Here is a 19,903-nt window from a genome sequence, read left to right as displayed (position 1 = left end):
CATAATATTCAAGCCCTGCTTACCCAGTCACTCACTTAACGTTGGGTAAGCAGTCACTGTTCTCAAGGGGTGCTTGTAAGGAACTGTCTAACCTATATATCACTTTTAGAGGGACACACAGTCAGTCTCTCTTGCTCACTGAACTTGGGGTGCTCAGAGGCAGTGTCTGGGAGTACTGTGCTAGCCTAGGGATGTGAGATAGAACACATAGAAACAGTAACAGACAAGGTATCCGAAGATCCGGCTTCTGGGTCATCCTACATCTAGTGGGCTGGGACAAGTCACCAAATGTCCTGAGCATCAGTGGCATAAGAAGATCCAGATCCTCTGTGGATTTTCTGATTTGAATGTTCTGTGTTGACTCTAGGCCATTTCCCATAGGATGCTGGAGTTGAATCATGAATGTGTAGGCATGAATATTTGGTCATCATTACTTTCTAAGAGTTCACATCCTGTTCTCATCCTGTGGCACTCAGCACTGCTGATCATGTATTACAGTTATTTCAATACCTTTACCTGTATATACTGAACACTGACTCAGAGAATGGGCCACTGGTGGCCAGCACTACAGCAGGCAATTCCTTTGATGTACCTGTTGGGAAGCCAATATCTACTCAAATATCTATCAGGAAATATTTTGGTGAATGGTTCAAGAGACAAAAATGAAATGAGGCATTCTGATTATTATCCAAGAGCTCTGAATCTAGTCTGAGAATATGTATCAACTAGCTGTGTGAATCCAGAACTGCATCCGTGAGTTTCAGAAATCCAGGTGCAGGAGATCCCAGTGGGTTTCAGGCAGATGTGACACCCAGATTCAGCTTTAAAGCAACACTAGAATTTTAGCAGTTAAAGAAAGAAGTGGGAGCTGGGCCGTGGTGGTGCATGCCTTTAACCCCAGAGCCAGGCGGATCTCTGTGAGTTCGAGGCCAGCCTGGGCTACAGAATAAGATCTAGGACAGGCACCAAAACTACACAGAGAAACCCTGTCTCAAAACAAAAAAAGAAAAGAAAAGAAAGAAGTGGGTTGTGAGCTTGCTTAGGAAAGAACAAGGGACTGTGGGGACAGGATGTGTAGTCGCACCTAACAGATAACAAGAGAAAAAGGCAGATGGGCTGAGAGTTTGAAGTGACTCCACATCTAGGCAGGCCGGAGTGGAATTACAGAAAAGATTCTGAATCCCAAAAGTCCCAGAAAGCGCATCAGTACCCATGATGACTAACTGGACTGTAGAAACATTATTTCTATATTAATATATATTTAAGCTTCTATCTATATCCCCTTGGGTTCCTCTAAGTTCCTGTATGCCTGATATCTCAAATAATACAGGACATCAGTCATGCATCAGCAGCTCTCAATTCTCCCATGGGCAATTAGAAGCCATGGAAATTTTTTTTAAGTGGGAAATCAATCTTCTCACAGTTGTGCTTTGGGAAAATCAGCCTGACATGGCTGGGTACAGCAGATGGGAGGAGCACCAGGGGGAAGTGGGAGCAAGGATGCCTTCAAGAGGCATTGCTGGGGCTGGAGGGATGGTCAGCAGTTTAGAGGCTTATTGCTCTTACAGAGGACCCAGGTTTGATCCTGTTTCCACGTGTTGCTTCCCAGCCATCTGTAACTTATAGCTCCAGTTCCAGGAGATCCAGTTCCATGAGATGCCTTCTTATAACTTCCATATGTACCAGGCATGCATGTGATGCACACGTGTACATGCAGATAAAACACTCATGCACAAAATATAAAATAAATCTTTTCTAAAAATTAAGAAATAGAGGCATTGCAATGGTCTGGCTAAAAACACATGAAACTGAAGTCAGAGTCTGGTGAAGGCATAAGGGAAAATGGACCTAGAAAGGGTCTAGGTGAGTCAGGTGCTGTAAAAGAATTAATCCTGCAGAATGAAGGCACAAGAACCAGTTCCGGGTCACTGAGAGGTCAAAGCTGAGTTTGGAATATTGGCATCAGTGTTAGCAGAAATGGAAGTCAGGAACAGGACCTAACTAAGGAGGATACCTGAGAGGCTTAGAGGTCTTCTGGGCTGGCACTAATCATCGCAGAAGGGGCGCTGAAGGTGGAAGAGCATCCCATCCCAGGGGGGATTTGGTTGGGTGGCCATGCCACTCCTGCACTATCCCCAAAGGACTCCATACCTAACACCAGGGACTTCCACCCCTGCTTGTTGGTGTTACACTATTCATAACAGCCAGAGAAGAGAACTAGCCTAGCTATCCATCAGCAAAAGAATGGATAATGAAAATGTGGTGTGTATGCACAATAGACTTTTACTCGGCTATAAAGAGAAATGACATTATGAAATCTATAGGAAAATGGATGGATCTGGAAAATATTACATTATGTGAAGTGACCCAAACTCACAAAGACAAATATCACACGGTCTCTCTCGTATTCAGATCCAAACTTTAGTGTCTCTGTGTGTGGGAATAGGGGATTATAGATTGGTTATAGACTATGAAAGCAGATTGGAGACCATGACGGGAGGGCAAGAGGTATTGAGAAAGAACGTAGAGGAAAGCGAAAGTGGTCATGTGACATGAGAGCAGAGAGGAGGGAGGGGTGGGGTGCACAGAGGAAGGATGGGGGATGAGGGGAGAACAGGAGCAAAGAAACACAATACAAGCTGATTTTGTTTGAAAAAAGCCAGGTGTGGTGGCACACACCTTCAACCCCAGCACTAAGAGGCAGAGGCAGGCAGATCTGAGTTCAAGGCCAGCCTGGTCTACTGAGCAAGTTCCAGGACAGTCAGGGCTACAGAGAAACCCTATCTCAAAAACAAGAAAGGAAGAAAGGGAGGGAGGGAGAAGGGAGGAAAAGAGAGAGAAAGGAAGGAAGGAAAGAAAGACAGACAGACAAAAGAAAGAAAAATGTCATAATGAGTGAAACCTAATTTTTACTCAGACACATGCCGCCCAGCCTGCTGCTTTTCTGGACAGGAGACACCTGCTTTGAGGGACCTCATTCTGGTGGCTTTGATGCTTCTCACCCGGATCCTCTCCAGTCACCTTGAGCTTTGTTGTTGTTGTTGTTTGTTTGTTTCCCACCACGTTGTATTAGAATTTGTTTAGCTAGACTTTTTGTTGTGTTTTGTTTTGTGACAAGGTCTCCCTACATAGCCCTGGCTGTCTTGGAACTCACTACATACACCAGGCTGGCCTCAAAGTCAAAGATCACCTGTGTCTGCCTCCCAAGTGCTGGGATTAAAAGGCATGCACCTCCACAGCCTGCCGCTAAACTTTCTTTTTAATACCTTCTTTTTCAGAAACATTTCATTCTGGTTGTTTCCATTTGGTGCTAGCTTAAAACTATAGTTTAAAGCAGTGCTTGTCAGTTAAAGTAGTATGAAAAGATAAGGCAAAGGAGCTTTTGAAATAAAAGAATGAACAGCAACATCATTAGGAAAGACTCGAACCAAATAGGGAATGAAGAGTATCAAAACAAAACCTCAGTGTGGAAAGTAGCTTGGAGAAGAGAGGGTCAAATTCCTCAGAGAGCTGAGCTGAGAACCTCAACAAGAGAAAAGTGCCCTTGAGACCTCCAGGGAAGCAGGTTCTGAGGCGAGAGGCAGGAACCCAAACAACGTGGAGTTCAAGGAGAAAGGAAGGCCAGTGGGGTCTCTTTGGAGAAATTAAGGGGGGAGGGAAGGATTCCCTTGGCATGTGCTTGCAGGCAGAAGACAAGCAAGATGCCATCCGGAGACACTGAGGGCAGTGGGTGGGTGATGTCGGAAAGGGGATGAGATGACTCTGTCATTGTGTTCTGGAAAAGAGCAGAAGGGACAGTCTGAGGTAATGATACTGTACAGACAGACAGAGACAGAAAGAGAATGCAGCAGAGAAGCGGAGACTTGGGACCGAAAGGGGACACAGAGTGCAGGAGAACCTGAGAACCTTCACAGTAAATGTCAATCTATCGTGTACTGGGTTCTTTTCATCTGGAAATTAAGTAAATAAATGAGTAAGTAAACAGTCTGTGTCCAGCTGCATCAGGCTTCTTCTACATTGCAAACGAGATCTCCAGGATGGCCCTGGACTTAGCGGAGACTGGTTCTGAGTTCCCAATAGAGCCCACACCTGACTCTACACATTCAAGGCTGCTCCTGATTCTGGGAAGGCTTGCCAAACCCCCAGAATATGAAAGGGGTTAAATTCTATCAGCATTTTCCAGAGAGCACCGAGTAGGTTTCCAGAAAAGGATTCTATTCTCCTGGTTGTGACTATTCAAAGAGGCCAGCCCAGCAGCTCTTAGGGCAGCGCTTCTTCACATGGTTGCTAGGAGCATCTGTGATTTGATGAGGCTCCAACACCATGAAAGCACACGCCAGAGATGACTCACAGCAAACTGTTGTTGTTATTGTTAGTGGATGTTTGCTGAGGGCGGCAGCTCTTTCTGGCAATGGATGCTCAGAGCCTGGGACCAGATGCCAGGCGGTATCGAGAAAAACACAACAGGGACAGGGTCTAGTTTTTGGCATGCCCCTTGGTTCTACCTTCTGTCCTTAGCTTCCTGCTTTCCTTGATGCCTAAAGCCTTCACAATGGCATGCTTTGGGACATGGCCTAGCCAAACACACACAATTCCTGTTCATCTTAGGAGCTGTCTAGAGAAGATGAACACTTTGAAAGCATTGTGGGATGAAGCCTGTTCCTTCTTCCTCAGTCTCTCCTACTTTCTGAGATCTGGACTCAAGAATCAGAGAAATCATGATAACCACAAAAGAACCTTTCTTTCCATGCTATTTTCTTCTTCATCATCCCCAGAATTTCAGAGCAGTGACTGAGTCCAGCTCCATAGATCCATGACCTTCACATGAGCCTGGACAAAGGCAGATCCCTAGAGCTCACCATTTATGAATCCCACTTCTTATACATGCTGTTGTGAATCCTTTGATAATTTCACTCTTACACGTAATGTGTTTCGATTGTATTCACCACCTACTCCTCTCACACCATTCCAACCTACGTGACCTCTTCTGGTTGACAGACCCAGAGTCTGGCTTTGCTGCCCATATACGCATGGGTGTAGGCCCATCCACTGAAGCATGGTAGACCTATCAGGGACCACCCCCTTGATGAAACCTCTTTCCCACAAGTCAACAACAGTCCATAGCTCCTCAGCTAGCAGTGAGGAGGCATAAGCCCATCTCCTCTCCATAGTGTAATGTTAACTGGCTTGATCCTATGCAGATCTTGTGCAGGCAACCACAGCAGCTGAGTTAAATGAGTTGAGCCATCCTGTATTGTAGGGAAAGCATTGTTTCACTTGGGTCCATCCAGGTCCACCCCAACATCTGACTTTCACAGTCTATCTACCCCTTCTTTCACAGTAGTCTCTGAGCCTTGGAGAGTATATCACCCCTACTTTTAACCCAAATTTATACCAAATGGTACCCTACTACAGAAGCCTTACTCTGTGCCTGATGGCCAACCACTGTGTTTTCTCTGTCTGCGCTCTGTCTGTGTCCCATCCCTGTCCCCTGTCCCTCTGATTCTCTGTCTCCTCCTGGCCTTTTCATTCCTTCCCCCACCAACCCCTTCACCTCCGGTCTCACCTGCCATTGCCCTGTCCCCTTTTCTTCTCCATCCTGTCCTTTCCCTTCCCTCTATTGACTTCTCTCTTCTTGCCCTTCTCAGCCCATTAGCTATGATGTCTTCAAGCTGTTCATGAGGGCATACCTGGAGGTGGACCTTCCTCAGCCACTGAGCACACACCTCTTCCTGGCCTTCAGCCAGAAGCCCAGACAGGAGACACCTGACCACCCAAAGGAGGGGGCCAGCAGTAGTGAACCCAATATCTCAGGTACAAGGACCAGCTTTCCCCAAGATGGGAGGATGCCAATCAGCTGCAACCCCTGGCCACAGGCACAGGCAGCGCACTAGAGGGGAACCTGAGCATAGTAACTTCTGTAAGGAGGAAGTGGGAGGGAGACAGAGCCAGGGACTCCTCCCTTTCTAGACCCTCACAGGAACATGTATCTGGTGAGTCCTTCAGCAAGAGGAATAAAAAGGGGGTGAGTCTGTCACTCGGGGTCAGAGGATAGGATGGGGCAAGAGGGGACACAAACTAACACATGGTAGAAAAATAAGAGCCTTCCTAGAGGGCTTCAGTCCATGATTAGAGACATTCAGCACACGTCCCAGCTAGACCTAACCAGGGGCTGTCAGAGGAAGGGAAGTCAGGGCCACTGTCTTACTGGAGTTTCAGAGGGCATGAGCCAAGCTGATAATAATTGTAGAACACAAACATAACCTACATGAACCAGAGCCCACAGGAAGCTTGCTGCATGCCCCTCTAAGGGTCTGGAGGGCATGGACTGGCCTTTACATCTTCTTTTTGTTCCCTAGATTATAATGCGGATAATGCTGCCAAAGCAGATGAGGCCTGCGCTCCAGACACTGGTAAGACACTGGACATGAGATTTGGGGGGTCTTAGTTAGGGTTTCTACTGCTGTGAAGAGACACCATGACCATGGCAACCCTTATAAAGGAAAACATTTAATTGGGACTGGCTTACAGTTCAGAGGTTCAGCCCATTATCATCATGATGAGAAGTGTAGACAGATTTCTAAACAGTCTTATTAAATAAGAAACACAGAGCCAAATACAGTGGTGCAAGCCGTAGCGATCAGAACAATAGCCGCCAACTAACCTTAGCTCACCACCTTGCTGTAACTTCCCAAGAAAGCCTCTTCCTGTCTAATCTGCGCCTTTATTGCCTTCCTGTTCTGCCTTCTCATTGGCTCTAAGCTCAGCCACATCACTTCCTCATCACTGCCTGTCTATACAGACCTCTAGGTCTCTATGGTTGGTACTGGGATTAAAGGCTCATGTCACCATGCTTGCCTGTGTCCTTGAACACACAGAGACTCTGCCTGCCATGTAATTAGATTAAGGGCGTGTGCTACCACTGCCTGACTTCTGTTTATGGCTGGCTATGACCTCTGATCTCCAGGCAAACTTTATTTAATAACATACAAATAAAATGTGTCATTTCAACACAAATAAAATATCACCACAGAGAAGCATGGCAGCATGCAGGCAGACATGGTACTGGAGAAGGAGCTGAGAGTTCTGTATCTTGATCCACAGGCAGCAGGAGACTGTGTCCCATACTGAGCATAGCTTGTGTATATGAAACCTCAAAGCCTGCCCCTACAATGGCATACTTCCTCCAACAAGGCCACACCTCCTAATAGTGCCACTCCCTGTGAGTCTATGGGGCCAGTCCTATCTAAACCACCATGGGGGAGGAGAAGGAACTAGTTGGTTAGCTGGGTTATTTATCCATATAATTGATGGATTCTAAGGCTCATTAAAGATTCTTACCTCCCTTATCTAGCACAGAGGAGGTCAAGGCTTGGGACAGGTTACCAGATATTTATTTCTGATAAGTTTCATGCAAGGGATGAGGAGGAGCCTTCACAGGAAGTGTGGGAGTGGATGGGAGTCTGTGTGCCAAGATCTGGCTCTCAGGCAGAAGTGTACCTGATTCTACATTCTACCAATGGACAGCTGGAGTGAGTAGGGCAAGTGTGTAAGAGTATGTCCTGATGGGCCAACAAACGATGCTCATGAGGGGCTGGAGAGATGATCTGCAGTTAAGAGCATTAGCTGTTCTTGCAAAGGACTCAGGTTGGAATCCCAGCACCCGAGTAGCAGTTCACAATAGTCTGTGACTGCCTGATGCCCTCTTCCTGCCTCCATAGGCACCAGGCACACAAATGGTGCACAGATACATATGCAGAAAAGACATCCACACACATAAATTGAATTAAATTTTAATTTTAAAACAGAAATATCCGTGCCATTTTTGAACAAGTTGGAGAGTTTCTAGTAATTACTAAAAGAAGCCAGCGAAAAAATTCGTTTTGAAAATCTGTTTTCTAGGTACCTGCTTATTTCATTTTCCTCTGGCCTTCGAATTTATATTGCTTCACACAACAGAGCCAAGGAGACCTTTGTGGGGCTGGGGATTCAATCCAGACTTGTGCAGCCTCGAATCTCTGCTCTCTTTCTGCACAGAGTGAGGAAGCCAAGGGGCCAGGCGGTCTGCTCCTTTCAAAGGTGCCATTTTAGTTAGTCCCTGGTGGAGCTGCTGTAGCACCTAAGGTCCATTGACCCACCTCTGGTGCAGCAGATCCAGAATCTTCCCTAACACGTTTATAACTGAGAAGCCATTTCTCTGTGCTCTTGACAGACCAAGGTACTGGAGGGGACAGCATTCTCCATCCTTGATATTTGCTTTCATGTCCAATAAACATGTCCTGGTCCCTCCCCATCTGAACTGGACCAGGCAATAGAATATGTTGGTTAAGAATCTGGACCTCATTCCCAGCTGACTGTACCTAGCAGATAGCTGCGGGCCTGTTTGAGCAATGTCTGTGTTTTGCTGTCACCTCTGTAAAGCAAGATGATAATAAGTATTGTTATGTGGGTTGAATGGGTTAGCAACTATCCAAAGGCTTAGAATAGTGCCTGGCCCGTAGTAAATGTTCAATAATATCAGCAGTTAGTGTTGCACCACACTCTAGTTGAACATTCTGCCCTTAGCTCATTACAGTCAGCCAGACTATTCCTTGAGTCCACAGCCCCAGCCTCCTGGTGGGCCAGCTTGGCGTCCTGTTCTGATGGGAAGTCACTTGTGGACTATGCACTTTGCTCTTAGGTTTCAAATACAAAGACTCAGAGAGGCAGACCCTCCAAGGATCTGTGCACAGGATCATATTGTTGAAACCATTTATATACACACAAAGGTGAATTGCAGCTCTTGGGATGAACACTGAGGATAAAGAATGCAGTCCCATCCTATTTTTGAACATGTGTCAGATGAAGTAGGTAAGAGGTACCATGGCTACAAGAGAACAGGAGCAATTTCAGGAGAGACCTGGGATGAGAGCCTCTTCAACTGGACATTAGCTGTAATCCTGACCTTTTTCTTTTCCTTTCCCAAGAGAGAAACTAGAAGCTTTATGGGGCTTTCAGTGTTTCGCAGGATTGATAAGTTAGTTAGTTGGGGTGTGTCGTTGTTTTTAAATTTACTATAGAGCTGGATGCTGTGGGGTGTGTGTGTGTGTGTGTGTGTGTGTGTGTGTGTGTGTGTGTGTAATAAAATACATGCTGGAAGTCCAACTTCTCAGGAAGCAGAGGTGAGAAGATCACTTGAGTCCATGAGTTCAAGGCCAGACTAAGCCACATGGAGATTTCACCTAAAAAGAAAAGCGAGGGACCACAGAGATGGCTCAGCTGTTAAGAGCACTTGCTGCTCTTCTAGAGGACCTGAGTTCACTGCCACCACCCATATCTGGTGGCTGTAACCTTGCTCCAGGGGATCAGAGGCCAGATCGGGCACACATACTCATGAATGCATATCCACATACAGACACTCCCACTATACATAACTGAAAACAACAAAAGCAAATCTTTTTTAAGAGGCAGGAGAAGAGAGGGAGAGGAATAGGAAAGAGGTAGAGGGAGGGGGTGAGATACCGGAGAGAGGGAGAAGAGAAAATTAACACCACATGGAACTCAGAACATGCTTTGGAAAGAGAAGGCTATCAAGGCAGCGTGTGGAGCTCCAGGAAGCAAGGATGAAGGGAACCGTGGCCTTCCTGATGCCTTTGGTGGGTAGCTGGAGGGAAGACTTTTCAAGGCTGTTGGTGCGCTCTCTCCTGCCAGCACCCTTCAACTAACTCCACTAGTCCAGGGCCACTGGCGGAATGAGTTGAAGGCACAAGTTAGTCTTACATCTCATATGGACTAACAGATCAAATTCGGACAGAAAACCTTCTCCCACAGGGAGGAAAAGGCAAGTTTTTAAACTTCCAGCCCCAACTTCTTACCCCAGCACTTGGAACTTCCAGAGAAACCTTCAGGTTGCATTTCATGTCTTAAGGCCCAAAATAATGGGAACAGCATTTGTTTTGGTGGCTAAGGAGACAGTATCGAAGAACTCACAGAGGGGAGGTCGTAAGATATTTGACGACGGGTGGACATCCATCGCCCTGCTCATTCACAGTGGCTCTATCATTCTGAGTCTCAAAAAGAAAGTTCTACAGACTTCCTCCTGGAGAAGTGATTTGTCATGCACCGTTTTGTCTGCATATGGTGAAGAAAAACACCAAGCCTTATGGGTTAAATCATGAAAGGCAATTATCTGAGTTGGAGCCTGGGGAGATATTTAATTTTTTTTCATATTTTTTTAAACTGGGGATTTAAAGAATAATCCATTTTCTGCTAGATTTCCTTCAATAGATGGATTAATGCCTCTGTTTACAAAAAAAAATAAGAATTAGGACTAGAAAAAGGCTTCACAGGAAGCTCCTTCCTACAGGAGGCAAGTCCTAGACTCAGTTGTGATCTGGCCATCTCTGGAAAATGTCAGCCTTTTCCTGTTGTTCAAGTAGACACCGGAAGATGCTAGATTCTGATTGGCATGGCCTCTACCAATCATAGCTTCCTATGCTCAGATGTAGCACAGCCCACCTTAAGTCATCCCTTCCCAGAGCAGGGCAGAAGAAAGGGTCTTTCACAGAGTGCACGTACTGACCCAAAGCCCTCCAGAGTCACTGACATTTGTCCCCTCACAATAGGAAAAGGAAAAATTCTGGTCCTTGGGATTTTATTTTGTTTCTTAACCTGTTGAGCTTTTTCAGCAACCCACATATCTGAAGGAAATACCCTGCTTTTTCAGTCTTTACAATTATAAAAGCAGTAAACTCACACTGTAGACAATTTGAAGAGTAACCCCTAGACCCCTCCAAATGAAACAACAAACAATAAAGATAATAGAGATTGGTGGTTGTCTGAGTCCAGGGTAAAGAGATGAACAGCCAAGCCCAGAGGAACTTCAGGGTGACTAGATTCCTCTGCACAACATTACAGTGATAGACATGTGTCCAAATCCTTTGTTCACACCCACGGGACACACAGTTACCATGTGACCTCTACTGTGGGCTGCAGACTGTGAGTGACAGTGATGGGCCAATGCAGGGCCACCAGTTATGACAAGTACAGAACTCTTTGTGGCATGTTGATCATGAAGGTAGCTACGTACCTGGGGGGCCACAGGGTATGTGAATGAAATCTCTGTACCTTTACTAGTTTTGCTATAAACCTAAACTGCTCTTTAACAAATTTCATCTTGAAAAAAGAAAACTGAACCCAACCATATTTACAGTTAAATGTGTATGATCTTGTAGTTTTTTTTTCAATAGATTTCTTACATAATTGGGATCAAACCATATTTAATTTTGAAGTTAGATTTGTTTTTCACTTAACATTATAGTTACAAACATTTCTGTCGTTCAAGACTTGGAGTGAACCTCAGTTTTATTGCAATGACCTCTTTTAATGGGTTTAAAGAGAAATAGGTTGAGCCTGGCAAATGAGCCCACCTGAGCAAGACACACACCATTTATTGCAAACCCAGAGCTAGAGTCCCAAAGTTCTCCACTCTGCCACACTGCCCCACTGGAAGTCAACAAGGACTGCAGAGGCTAGGAGCAAAGGCAGAATGGGCAGATGAACCCCACCTCAGGGAAGGGGCTTACAACCGGGCACTGGATGAGAGCTGATGTGGTACAGAAGAGGCCATTTGTCTTCGGTCACTGGGAGATGCATTTAGATGACTGGAGGTTTGGGTACTTCATATGTGGGAGCCTGAGAAGGAAAGACAGTAATGGGATAAGCAGTGTCTAGCATCTCCATGCAGGAGTAAACTAAACCTGCTTATGAACTAGAACTCATGATCCACCCAGAACTCGAGTAATTGGACCATCTTCAGGAAAAAGTAATGTTCGTACACAGCTCAGCTGAACTGTAGTTGGCAGAAAATAAACTACACACGTTTGTATTATAAAATCGAAATCTTCTGAGGTATGCGTGCATCTGTAGAAGCCAGCAGCACACCAAGAGAAAGAGCACATCCCACCATGTAGGAAAGATTTCTTGGTGGGTCCCTTCTCCAGTCATGCCCCACCCCAAGCACTCTGTGATCTGCCCCTGTCACTAGGGAGGTCGCTGCACCATCTGGACTCTCTGTGAGCAGAATCATGCAATAGTTCCTTTCTTAGCTCTTACTTCTTTTGTTCAGCATAATCATTTTGATATTTAACCATTTGTGTATGTTAATATGTTAATTGTCAGCATATTTTGGTTGTTAATTATTCGGGTTTTTTTGTTTTTTTGTTTTTTGTTTTTTGGTTTTTTTTTTAGAGACAGGGTCTCTCTGTGTAGCTTTGTGCCTTTCCTGGAACTCACTTGATAGACCAGGCTAGCCTCAAACTCACAGAGATCCACCTGGCTCTGCCTCCCGAGTGCTGGGATTAAAGGCATGTGCCACCACCTCCAGGCCTTGGTTGTTAATTAGTATACTAACAGATAGAGTTTCCATAATTATTTCATTTCTTGGGGCAGGGACTTTTGTACAGCTTCCATTTTGGGATTATTACCAAAAAAAACTTGTAAATACTCTTTTATAAGCCTTTGTTGGGAGAACTTTCATTCCCCTTGGGCAAACACCTTGAAATGGGATACCAGATATAATGTAGCAGGTACTGTGCACATTTCCATTTATAGGAAATTGACAAGCTCTTTTTCAAGACCATTGGGCCATTTACACACCTGGCTACACAAAGGCCCCTGCTGCTCGGTCCTTCATCAACATCTGCATTTCTCATTGCTCTAATACACGGAGGGTGGCCTCTCACTATGTTTGCATTTTCCTGGTGGTGTCCTGTCATGTGCTCAGTAGACCAACGGTCATCTATGAATCATCTTTTACAAAAATGTTCAAATCTTTTCTTTTAACCACTGATCCTCTCCCATGCCCTAACAGGGTCTTTTAAAGAACAAAATTTCTTAATTTTTAAAAGAAGTATTGGCTCTGTGAGTTCAAAGCCAGCCTGATCTAAAAAGTGAGTTCCAGGACAACCAAGGCTACACAGAGAAACCCTATCTTGAAAAACAAACAAACAATAAAAAAGAATTATTTATTTTACTTTATGTGAATTGTGTGTGTATGGATGTTTTGCCTGCATGTATGTGTGTGCACCACATTCATGCCTGGTGCATATGGAGGTCAGAAGAGGGCTTCAGATCTACAACTGGAGTAATGGTAGTTGTGAGTCACCATGTGGGTCCTAGGAATTGAACCAGAGTCCTCTGCAGGAGCAAGAAATGCTTTTAACCCTATCTCCATAATTTCTTAATTTTTATTAAATACAATTCAATGTGTTTTTTTATTTTATGAAATCTGCTGAACTCATGATGAGAAAAAACTGGTATCTTAAAACTCTGGGTCTAATCCTTTAGCACAGTGTCCCTTCATTTAAGTCTCTGCTAACTTCTACTTAACACATTTAGTTAACATTGTGCAGCTTCTTCATCTCTGTCTGTGAAGACTGTTGACACGCACCCTCTTATGATGTCTTTGATTTGGGTCTTGCAGCAAGGCTGCTCTTTTTAAATGAGTTGGGTAGGATTCTTACCCCTTAGGTTTTCTGGGAGAATTTGTATAGAATCTTTATCGACTCTTAATGCTGAGTACAGACTGTTTTTGCATTTCAACAAATATCCTTATGCTGTTTTAGGGTAAAATGAGATTACCTGGAAATAGTCACCAGTATCCATGTACCACTGAACATCCAGAGCTGATGCTACCTCACTGTTGAGGCAGTCCTTTTGCGTCCCCTACTGGTAACATGTGGATTCTCATAACATATAGATGCTCATTCTCATCAATGGAACTTTTCTTTTCATCCCAGAGTTTGTCTCTCTGGTCCTGCTTCTTCCCATACCAGCATTCCAACCATAACCACCCCCATTGCCCAGCCTCAGGCAGTTTCCTCCCCAGGGAGGAATAATCCCCACTCAGCTGTAGAACTGAAGATGAATCCACCTGCAATAAAGGAGCCTTGTACATAACTCTATGTAGCTCCCCAGTCTCCACTCCAGGCTCCCACCTCGTCCTCAACTCACAGAGAATGCCAGGATCTGCCAGAGTGCCCCTCCCTCCCCTGGTACAACATGGAAACTTCTTCCAAATGCTAAGATGCTAGGGGGCATCTCACCTCTCACTTGGCTCCGATTTTCTCCAGGCCCTGTTTGAAATATAACATCCTATGAACATTTGCTCCATATCTTCTGACCAGGTACTAGTTGAGTCAGGTGGGACAATACATCTGGTCCTGTGTTGCTCTGAGTTACAGACCAAGTGGGAGTCACGGATGGTGTTTTAATGGATGAGTAACCGGAGCACACAGCAATGACTTGGGGCATTAGGGACTCTGCAGTACCAAGGACCATATTCTCATTTCTTTACCACATGGTTGTGATGAATTTCCATGGCATTTCTTCCAGGGATGATTTTAATAGTTTGGTTGCATAAGTAATTTCATCTCAATCCCCCCAACTCACTGTCTCTGTTGTTATCTCATTCACACGATTTTTATCTCTACTGCTCACTTCTGAGGCTAGAGGTCATACCTTCTTGCAACTCCAGAGTGTCTTGTCCGATAGAAAATTACCTTCAAACCTCTGGCTCTGTGAGACTTCTGGGTGAAGCTTCCTCTCTTCGTCTTTCTGTCTTCCTTCCTGTGTTGTGTAGGCTCCATCGGGGTCTCTTCACGGGCCTCTGTAACACACAGGGACCTCTCATTTCACTACCATCAGTCTGACGCAGGACTGGGCAGGCCTTCTCTCTCAGCTCTGCTGTCCTGGGGCTTTCTCCTATCGTGTGGCTCTCTGGCTCTCGCAGCTGCCTCCTCTGTCCAGGTTGGCAGCACACACTGCTTGTTGGCATCATGGTGCCTCCATTGGCTTGCTCACTGGTAGTGTTCTGTTTAGCCCATGGTCAGTCGTGTCCCTGTGGTGTACATCCTACTGGTTATGAAAAGAGTCCTCATGGGTATGAAAGTAGCCAAGCTAGGGAGAGAAAGAACAAAGTACCTCAGAAAATAGAATTTACATAGTGAAAAATAACTCCCAGTATCCTTACTGATAATAAAATTTGTATTTCTGAACTAGGAGAAATAGTGTGTGTGTGGGGGGGGGTACTTTTCCTCATGGAGCATACAGCAAGTCGCTTTCTGCGTTTTCTCGCCAAACAGTTCAAGTTTCCCATTTCTGAAATGGGATGATTGTCAGTAGGGTTTTGGATATCAAGCTCTTATCGTTTATCATTAAGTGCATTTGCAGATGAAAATCACCAGCTACCACATCCTTGCATGGCTCTCGGGACTGACCTACCTGGGACAGTGAGGAAATGAAGGGATGAAAGCCATAGGGATGCAGAAAAGCTGGGATTCGACAGTCTAGGTTCCGATGGAGAAGCCACAGGTCCCTAGAAGCTTAGCAAAGTGTTTATTAGATGCAGTTTAACAAAGAGGTGTGGCTATTGCACACCAGCTGATCAAGGGAGTGGGTTCATTACATCAGCTGAACAAGGAGACAGGTTTCACTAACTCAGTGGACACACTCTCTGTAGGGGAGCAGTCTTCAAGAGGTAAATATGGTGGGGGGAACCACAGTGAACACTTTCTGCACACACAATCAACACCCATATGTGAACCAGAGGAAGGCTTTGCCATCTCTCTGAGCCTCACCTGAGGAAGGCTTTGCACTCCCATGAGTCTGAGGCATTGGTCCTTGACGCGGCTGGTTCAAGTCAACAGCATACACCCACAGAGGACATCACATTCTTTCAAGGCTTCCTTAGCTCTCCACTAAGAAATGGTATAAATGTGGTGAAACCCCACCTAGAATTACTTCTGTAAATTAAGCATTTAGAGTAGTTTGTAAAGTGATAATTTATCTGTTTCCTGTGTTATCACCAGGATTCACTGTTTCTTTTCCTGAAAATTCAGAGAATGGATAAACTGCAAGGAAATAGACTCCTAAATGGATCAAAATTGAAGCCATTCCTAAAAAATAACTACAGCCTGTATGTCTGCGGCCACACTACATAATATGTATTAATTACATTTCTAAGATGCCTAAAGAACATTCTCACCTCAACCATGAAGAAGATGGGACTGTAAGGAGGATTAATGTTTACTAACGTGGAGGTCCTTGGATGCCCCCCTTCTGTCTTTCAGAATCAAAAGTGGCTGAGACACAAGCATTGCCTAAAGCCCTGGAGGCTCTAACCCTGTGGGAAGATCCTGATGTTCTGTCTTCAAGCTCAGATGCTCCCATGGTGTACCTGAAAGATGTTGTGTGTTACTTGTCCCTGCTGGAGACAGGGAGACCTCAGGATAAGCTAGAATGTAAGTGCTCACCTGTCTAGGGCCTCAGCATGGTTCCTGAGTCATTCCTTATACAGTGGAGATGTATCTGGTCCCTGGGGAGGTTTCTCTGTCTCTTCACTAGCAGTGACAATGTGTCCTAGGATCTACCCAGGTCATAGCACCAGCATGGAAGTTGGGAAGGGCATCTGAGACCTTGGCCATTTGAAAGAGAGAGCTTGCTACCAAGGTCTCAAGATTGCTCTGTCTGGCAGGGTTCCTGGGTTTCTCTAAGCAGAAAGCCATTGACTTATCCTGGTCATTATTTTTTCTTAAGAAAAGATACTCAACACCTGATCTTCACCTATGTGAGCCCGGAACTCCATAACTACAGGATGTCCTTCTTCCCTTCCTTGCCTCCCTATTCTTTCCCATTTTATTTTATTTTATGTCATTTATTTTAAGGTTTTTCTCTGTAGTCCTGATCATCCTGGAACTCACTATGTAGACCAGGATGCCCTGAATCCCCAGAGATTGGCCTGCCTCTGCCTCCCGAGAGCTGAGATTAAAGGCCTATGCCTCCATACCAGGAAATCACTCTGTTCTTTCTTCCTCCCTTTCCTCTGTCCCCTTCCTCCCTCCCTCTCTCCATACCTCCCTCTCCTTCCTTCCTTTCCCTTGGGTTCTAAGAAGTCTCAATCTTGGTAGAATGTGTTTCCGTTTCTCCACCACCCCCTTATACTCGAGTTCTCTGCTCACTAGAAGAGTTAGGTTTGGTTTTGCAACACTTCAAAGTCAGTTTCAAAACACCTTAAGATGCTGAGGATGGTGGCACATGCCTGTGATGGGTCTCTGAAGTCAAGGAAAGCCTGCTTTACACAGTGAGCTCAAGGCCAGCCAAGGCTGCGTCATGAGACCCTGTCTTATATACACACAATAAGAGGTAGGCAGCAGAGTGTGTCATCTTAAAGAACTATCCCAGATAACTTTCCTGACCTCTGGAGCCTCTGGCATGCTTTTCACAGCTCTTACAGAGCTCATCTTATATCTGCCTCTCTTGGGAAGTCAAGTAGCAGCAAAGAAATAACTTTTGTACCAAAAGTTAAAATTCAGTTAGTAAGACTAGTCAACAAAACTTAAACTTTACCAAGAGAAGTATGCCAAAGGTTAGCTCTGCCAAACCCGAATGGGCAGCTTGATCATTTGCTGAGCTTAAACTCTCCCATGGGCTGGAGGTGTTCAGGATGCAGGTCTTAAATGCTAATTTGGTGCAAATGTAGCAGATTTCTTTTCTGCTCTGGCTAAAGTGAAAAGTGAAATATCAAATTATTTCCAACAGTTAGGAGGGCTTTGAGTCTTGTGGCATTGTGCTTGTTGATAGTTGCCAAGGAGGATGTGTCAGATCCTTCATGTCAGTGGTGCTCAGACTGACTTTTTCAAATAGAAAGGGAAAAGGCTTGTTTTTAATATATATATATATATATATATATATATATATATATATATATATATATATATATATATACACATGTAGCTGGAGTTTTCTCTCTAGGTCCCACCAACTAGCTCAGTCAGTAGAGCATGAGACTCCTAATATCATGGTCATGGGTTTGTGCCCCACATTGGGCACCATTTACAGGTATTTTTTTCTTCTCTCATACATTACATCTCAACCATGGTTTCCTCTCCCTCCACTCTTCCCAGTCATCTCCCCTTTCCCTCTCCCCCAGATTGACTCTTCCTCAGTTTCCCTTCAAAAAAGAGCAGGCCTCCCAAGGATATCAACCAAACATGGCATAACAAGTTACAATAACACTAAGTACAAACCCTCATATCCATATCAAGGCTGGATGAGGCAACCCAGTAGGAGGAAAAGGGTTCCAAAAGCAGACAAAAGAGTCAGAGACATCCCCCACACCCACTAGTGGGGACCCACAAGAACATCAAGCTAAACATCCATAACATAGATGCTCAGACCCATCCTGGCTCTGTGACTGTTGCTTCAGTCTCTGTGAGCCCCTATAAGCCCTGCTTAGTTGATTCTGTGGACCATGTTCTCCTGGTGTCCTTGACCCCTCTGACTCCTACAGTCCTTCCTCCCTCCCTTCCTCTGTGGGTTTCCCCCAACTCATGCTAGTGTTTGGCTGTGGGTCTCTAGATTAGTTTCCATCAGTTGCCGTTTGACACCTCTCTGATGACAATTGGGCTAGGCACCAATCTATGAGTATAGTAGAATATCATTAGTAATCATTTCATTGAAGTTTTTCAGTCATCATTGGTTCTATCCTGAGTCTCTGGGTTATCCAGCCTTTAGATCCTGGTCATCCAGACAGTGTCAGGAATTGGCTGTCTCTTGTGGCATGAGCCTCAAGTTGGATCAGTCATGAAATGGCCACTCCTACAACTTCTGTGACACCATTACCCCCAGCACATCTTGCAGGCAGATTGTAGGTTGAAGGTTTTGTGGCTGGGTTGTTCCAGTCCCACTGCCAGAAGCCTTGCTAGTTATAGAAGATGGCTGGTTCGGTCTCTGTAGCTCCCATTACTAGGAGTCTTTGCTAGGATCACTCTCATAGATTCCAGGAAGTTCCCACAGCACTGTTTCCACCACACTCCCCCCCCCAAGTACCCCCCAATTCCAGTTGTCTCTCCCAGTACTCTCTCCCTACATTCCCCCCACATACCACCTGATCCCTCCTGTTCCCATCCCCAGCCACCCACAAAATCCCTTCCCAGGGAGACCTTCCTTGTTATCTAGCCTCTCTGGGTCTGTGGATTGCAGCATGATTATCCTTTACTTTACAGCTAAAATCCACTTATAAGTGAGTACATACCATGTCTGTCTTTCTGGGTCTGGGTTACCTCACTCAGGATGACTTTTTCTAGTTCCATCTATTTGCCTGCAAATTTCATGGTGCCATTGTTTTTAACAGCTGAGTAAATGCTCCATTGTGTAAATGTACCACATTTTTTTTTATTCTTTAGTTGAAGGATATCTAGGTTGTTTCTTGTTTCTGATTATTATGAATAAAGCTGCTACAAACATAGTTGAGTGAGTGTCCTTGTGGTAGAATGGAGTGTTTTGGGGTATATGCCCATGCTAAAGCTGTATTTTGAGGTAGATTGATTCCCAATTTTCTGAGGAAGCTCCATATTGATTTCCATAGTGGCTGTACAAGTTTGCACTCCCACCAACAGTAGAGGGGTGTTCCCCTTGATCCACATCCTCTCCAGCATGAGCTGCCACTTGTGTGTGTGTGTGTGTGTGTGTGTGTTTTATCTTAGCCATTCTAACAGATGTAAGATAGTTATTTTGATTTGCATTTCCCTGATGGCTAAGGATGTTGAACATTACTTTCAGTGTTTCTCAGCCATTTGAGATTCTTCTATTCAGAACTCTCTGTTTATATCTGTACCCCATTTTTAATTGGTTTATTGGGTTTTTTGATGTCTAGTTTCTTGAGTTCCTTATATCTTTTGGATATTATCCCTCTGTCAAATGTGGAGTTGGTGAAAATCTTTTCCCAGTCTGTAGACTGCTGCTTTTCCAGATGACAGTGTCCTCTGCCTTAGAGAAGCTTTTCAGTTTCATAAGATCCCATTGATTGATTGTTGTTCTTAGTACCTGTACTACCAGTGTTCTGTTCAGGAAGTTGTCTCCTGTG

At 44.8% G+C, this 19,903-nt stretch overlaps 1 protein-coding gene across 6 annotated transcripts in view; it reads left to right on the top strand.

Moving 5' to 3' along the window:
* The window catches only part of Dgkg (diacylglycerol kinase gamma), a 200,951-nt gene that overhangs the window by 54,858 nt on the left and 126,190 nt on the right, over positions 1 to 19,903 (top strand). For 5 of the 6 annotated variants that reach the window (XM_036203478.1, XM_036203477.1, XM_036203475.1 and 2 more), the window contains exons 4-6: positions 5,649 to 5,814; positions 6,360 to 6,413; positions 16,110 to 16,280. In XM_036203478.1, coding sequence (XP_036059371.1) covers positions 5,649 to 5,814; positions 6,360 to 6,413; positions 16,110 to 16,280 — 391 coding nt within the window. The remainder of the gene's footprint in view (positions 1 to 5,648; positions 5,815 to 6,359; positions 6,414 to 16,109; positions 16,281 to 19,903) is intronic. The other variant, XM_036203479.1, reaches the window with a different exon arrangement.

This window comes from Onychomys torridus, chromosome 12 (assembly GCF_903995425.1).
Source record: "Onychomys torridus chromosome 12, mOncTor1.1, whole genome shotgun sequence".
NCBI classification, from domain to species: Eukaryota; Metazoa; Chordata; class Mammalia; order Rodentia; family Cricetidae; genus Onychomys; species Onychomys torridus.
Note: the sequence above shows the minus strand (reverse complement) of the source record. Positions and strands in the feature narration are given on the sequence as shown.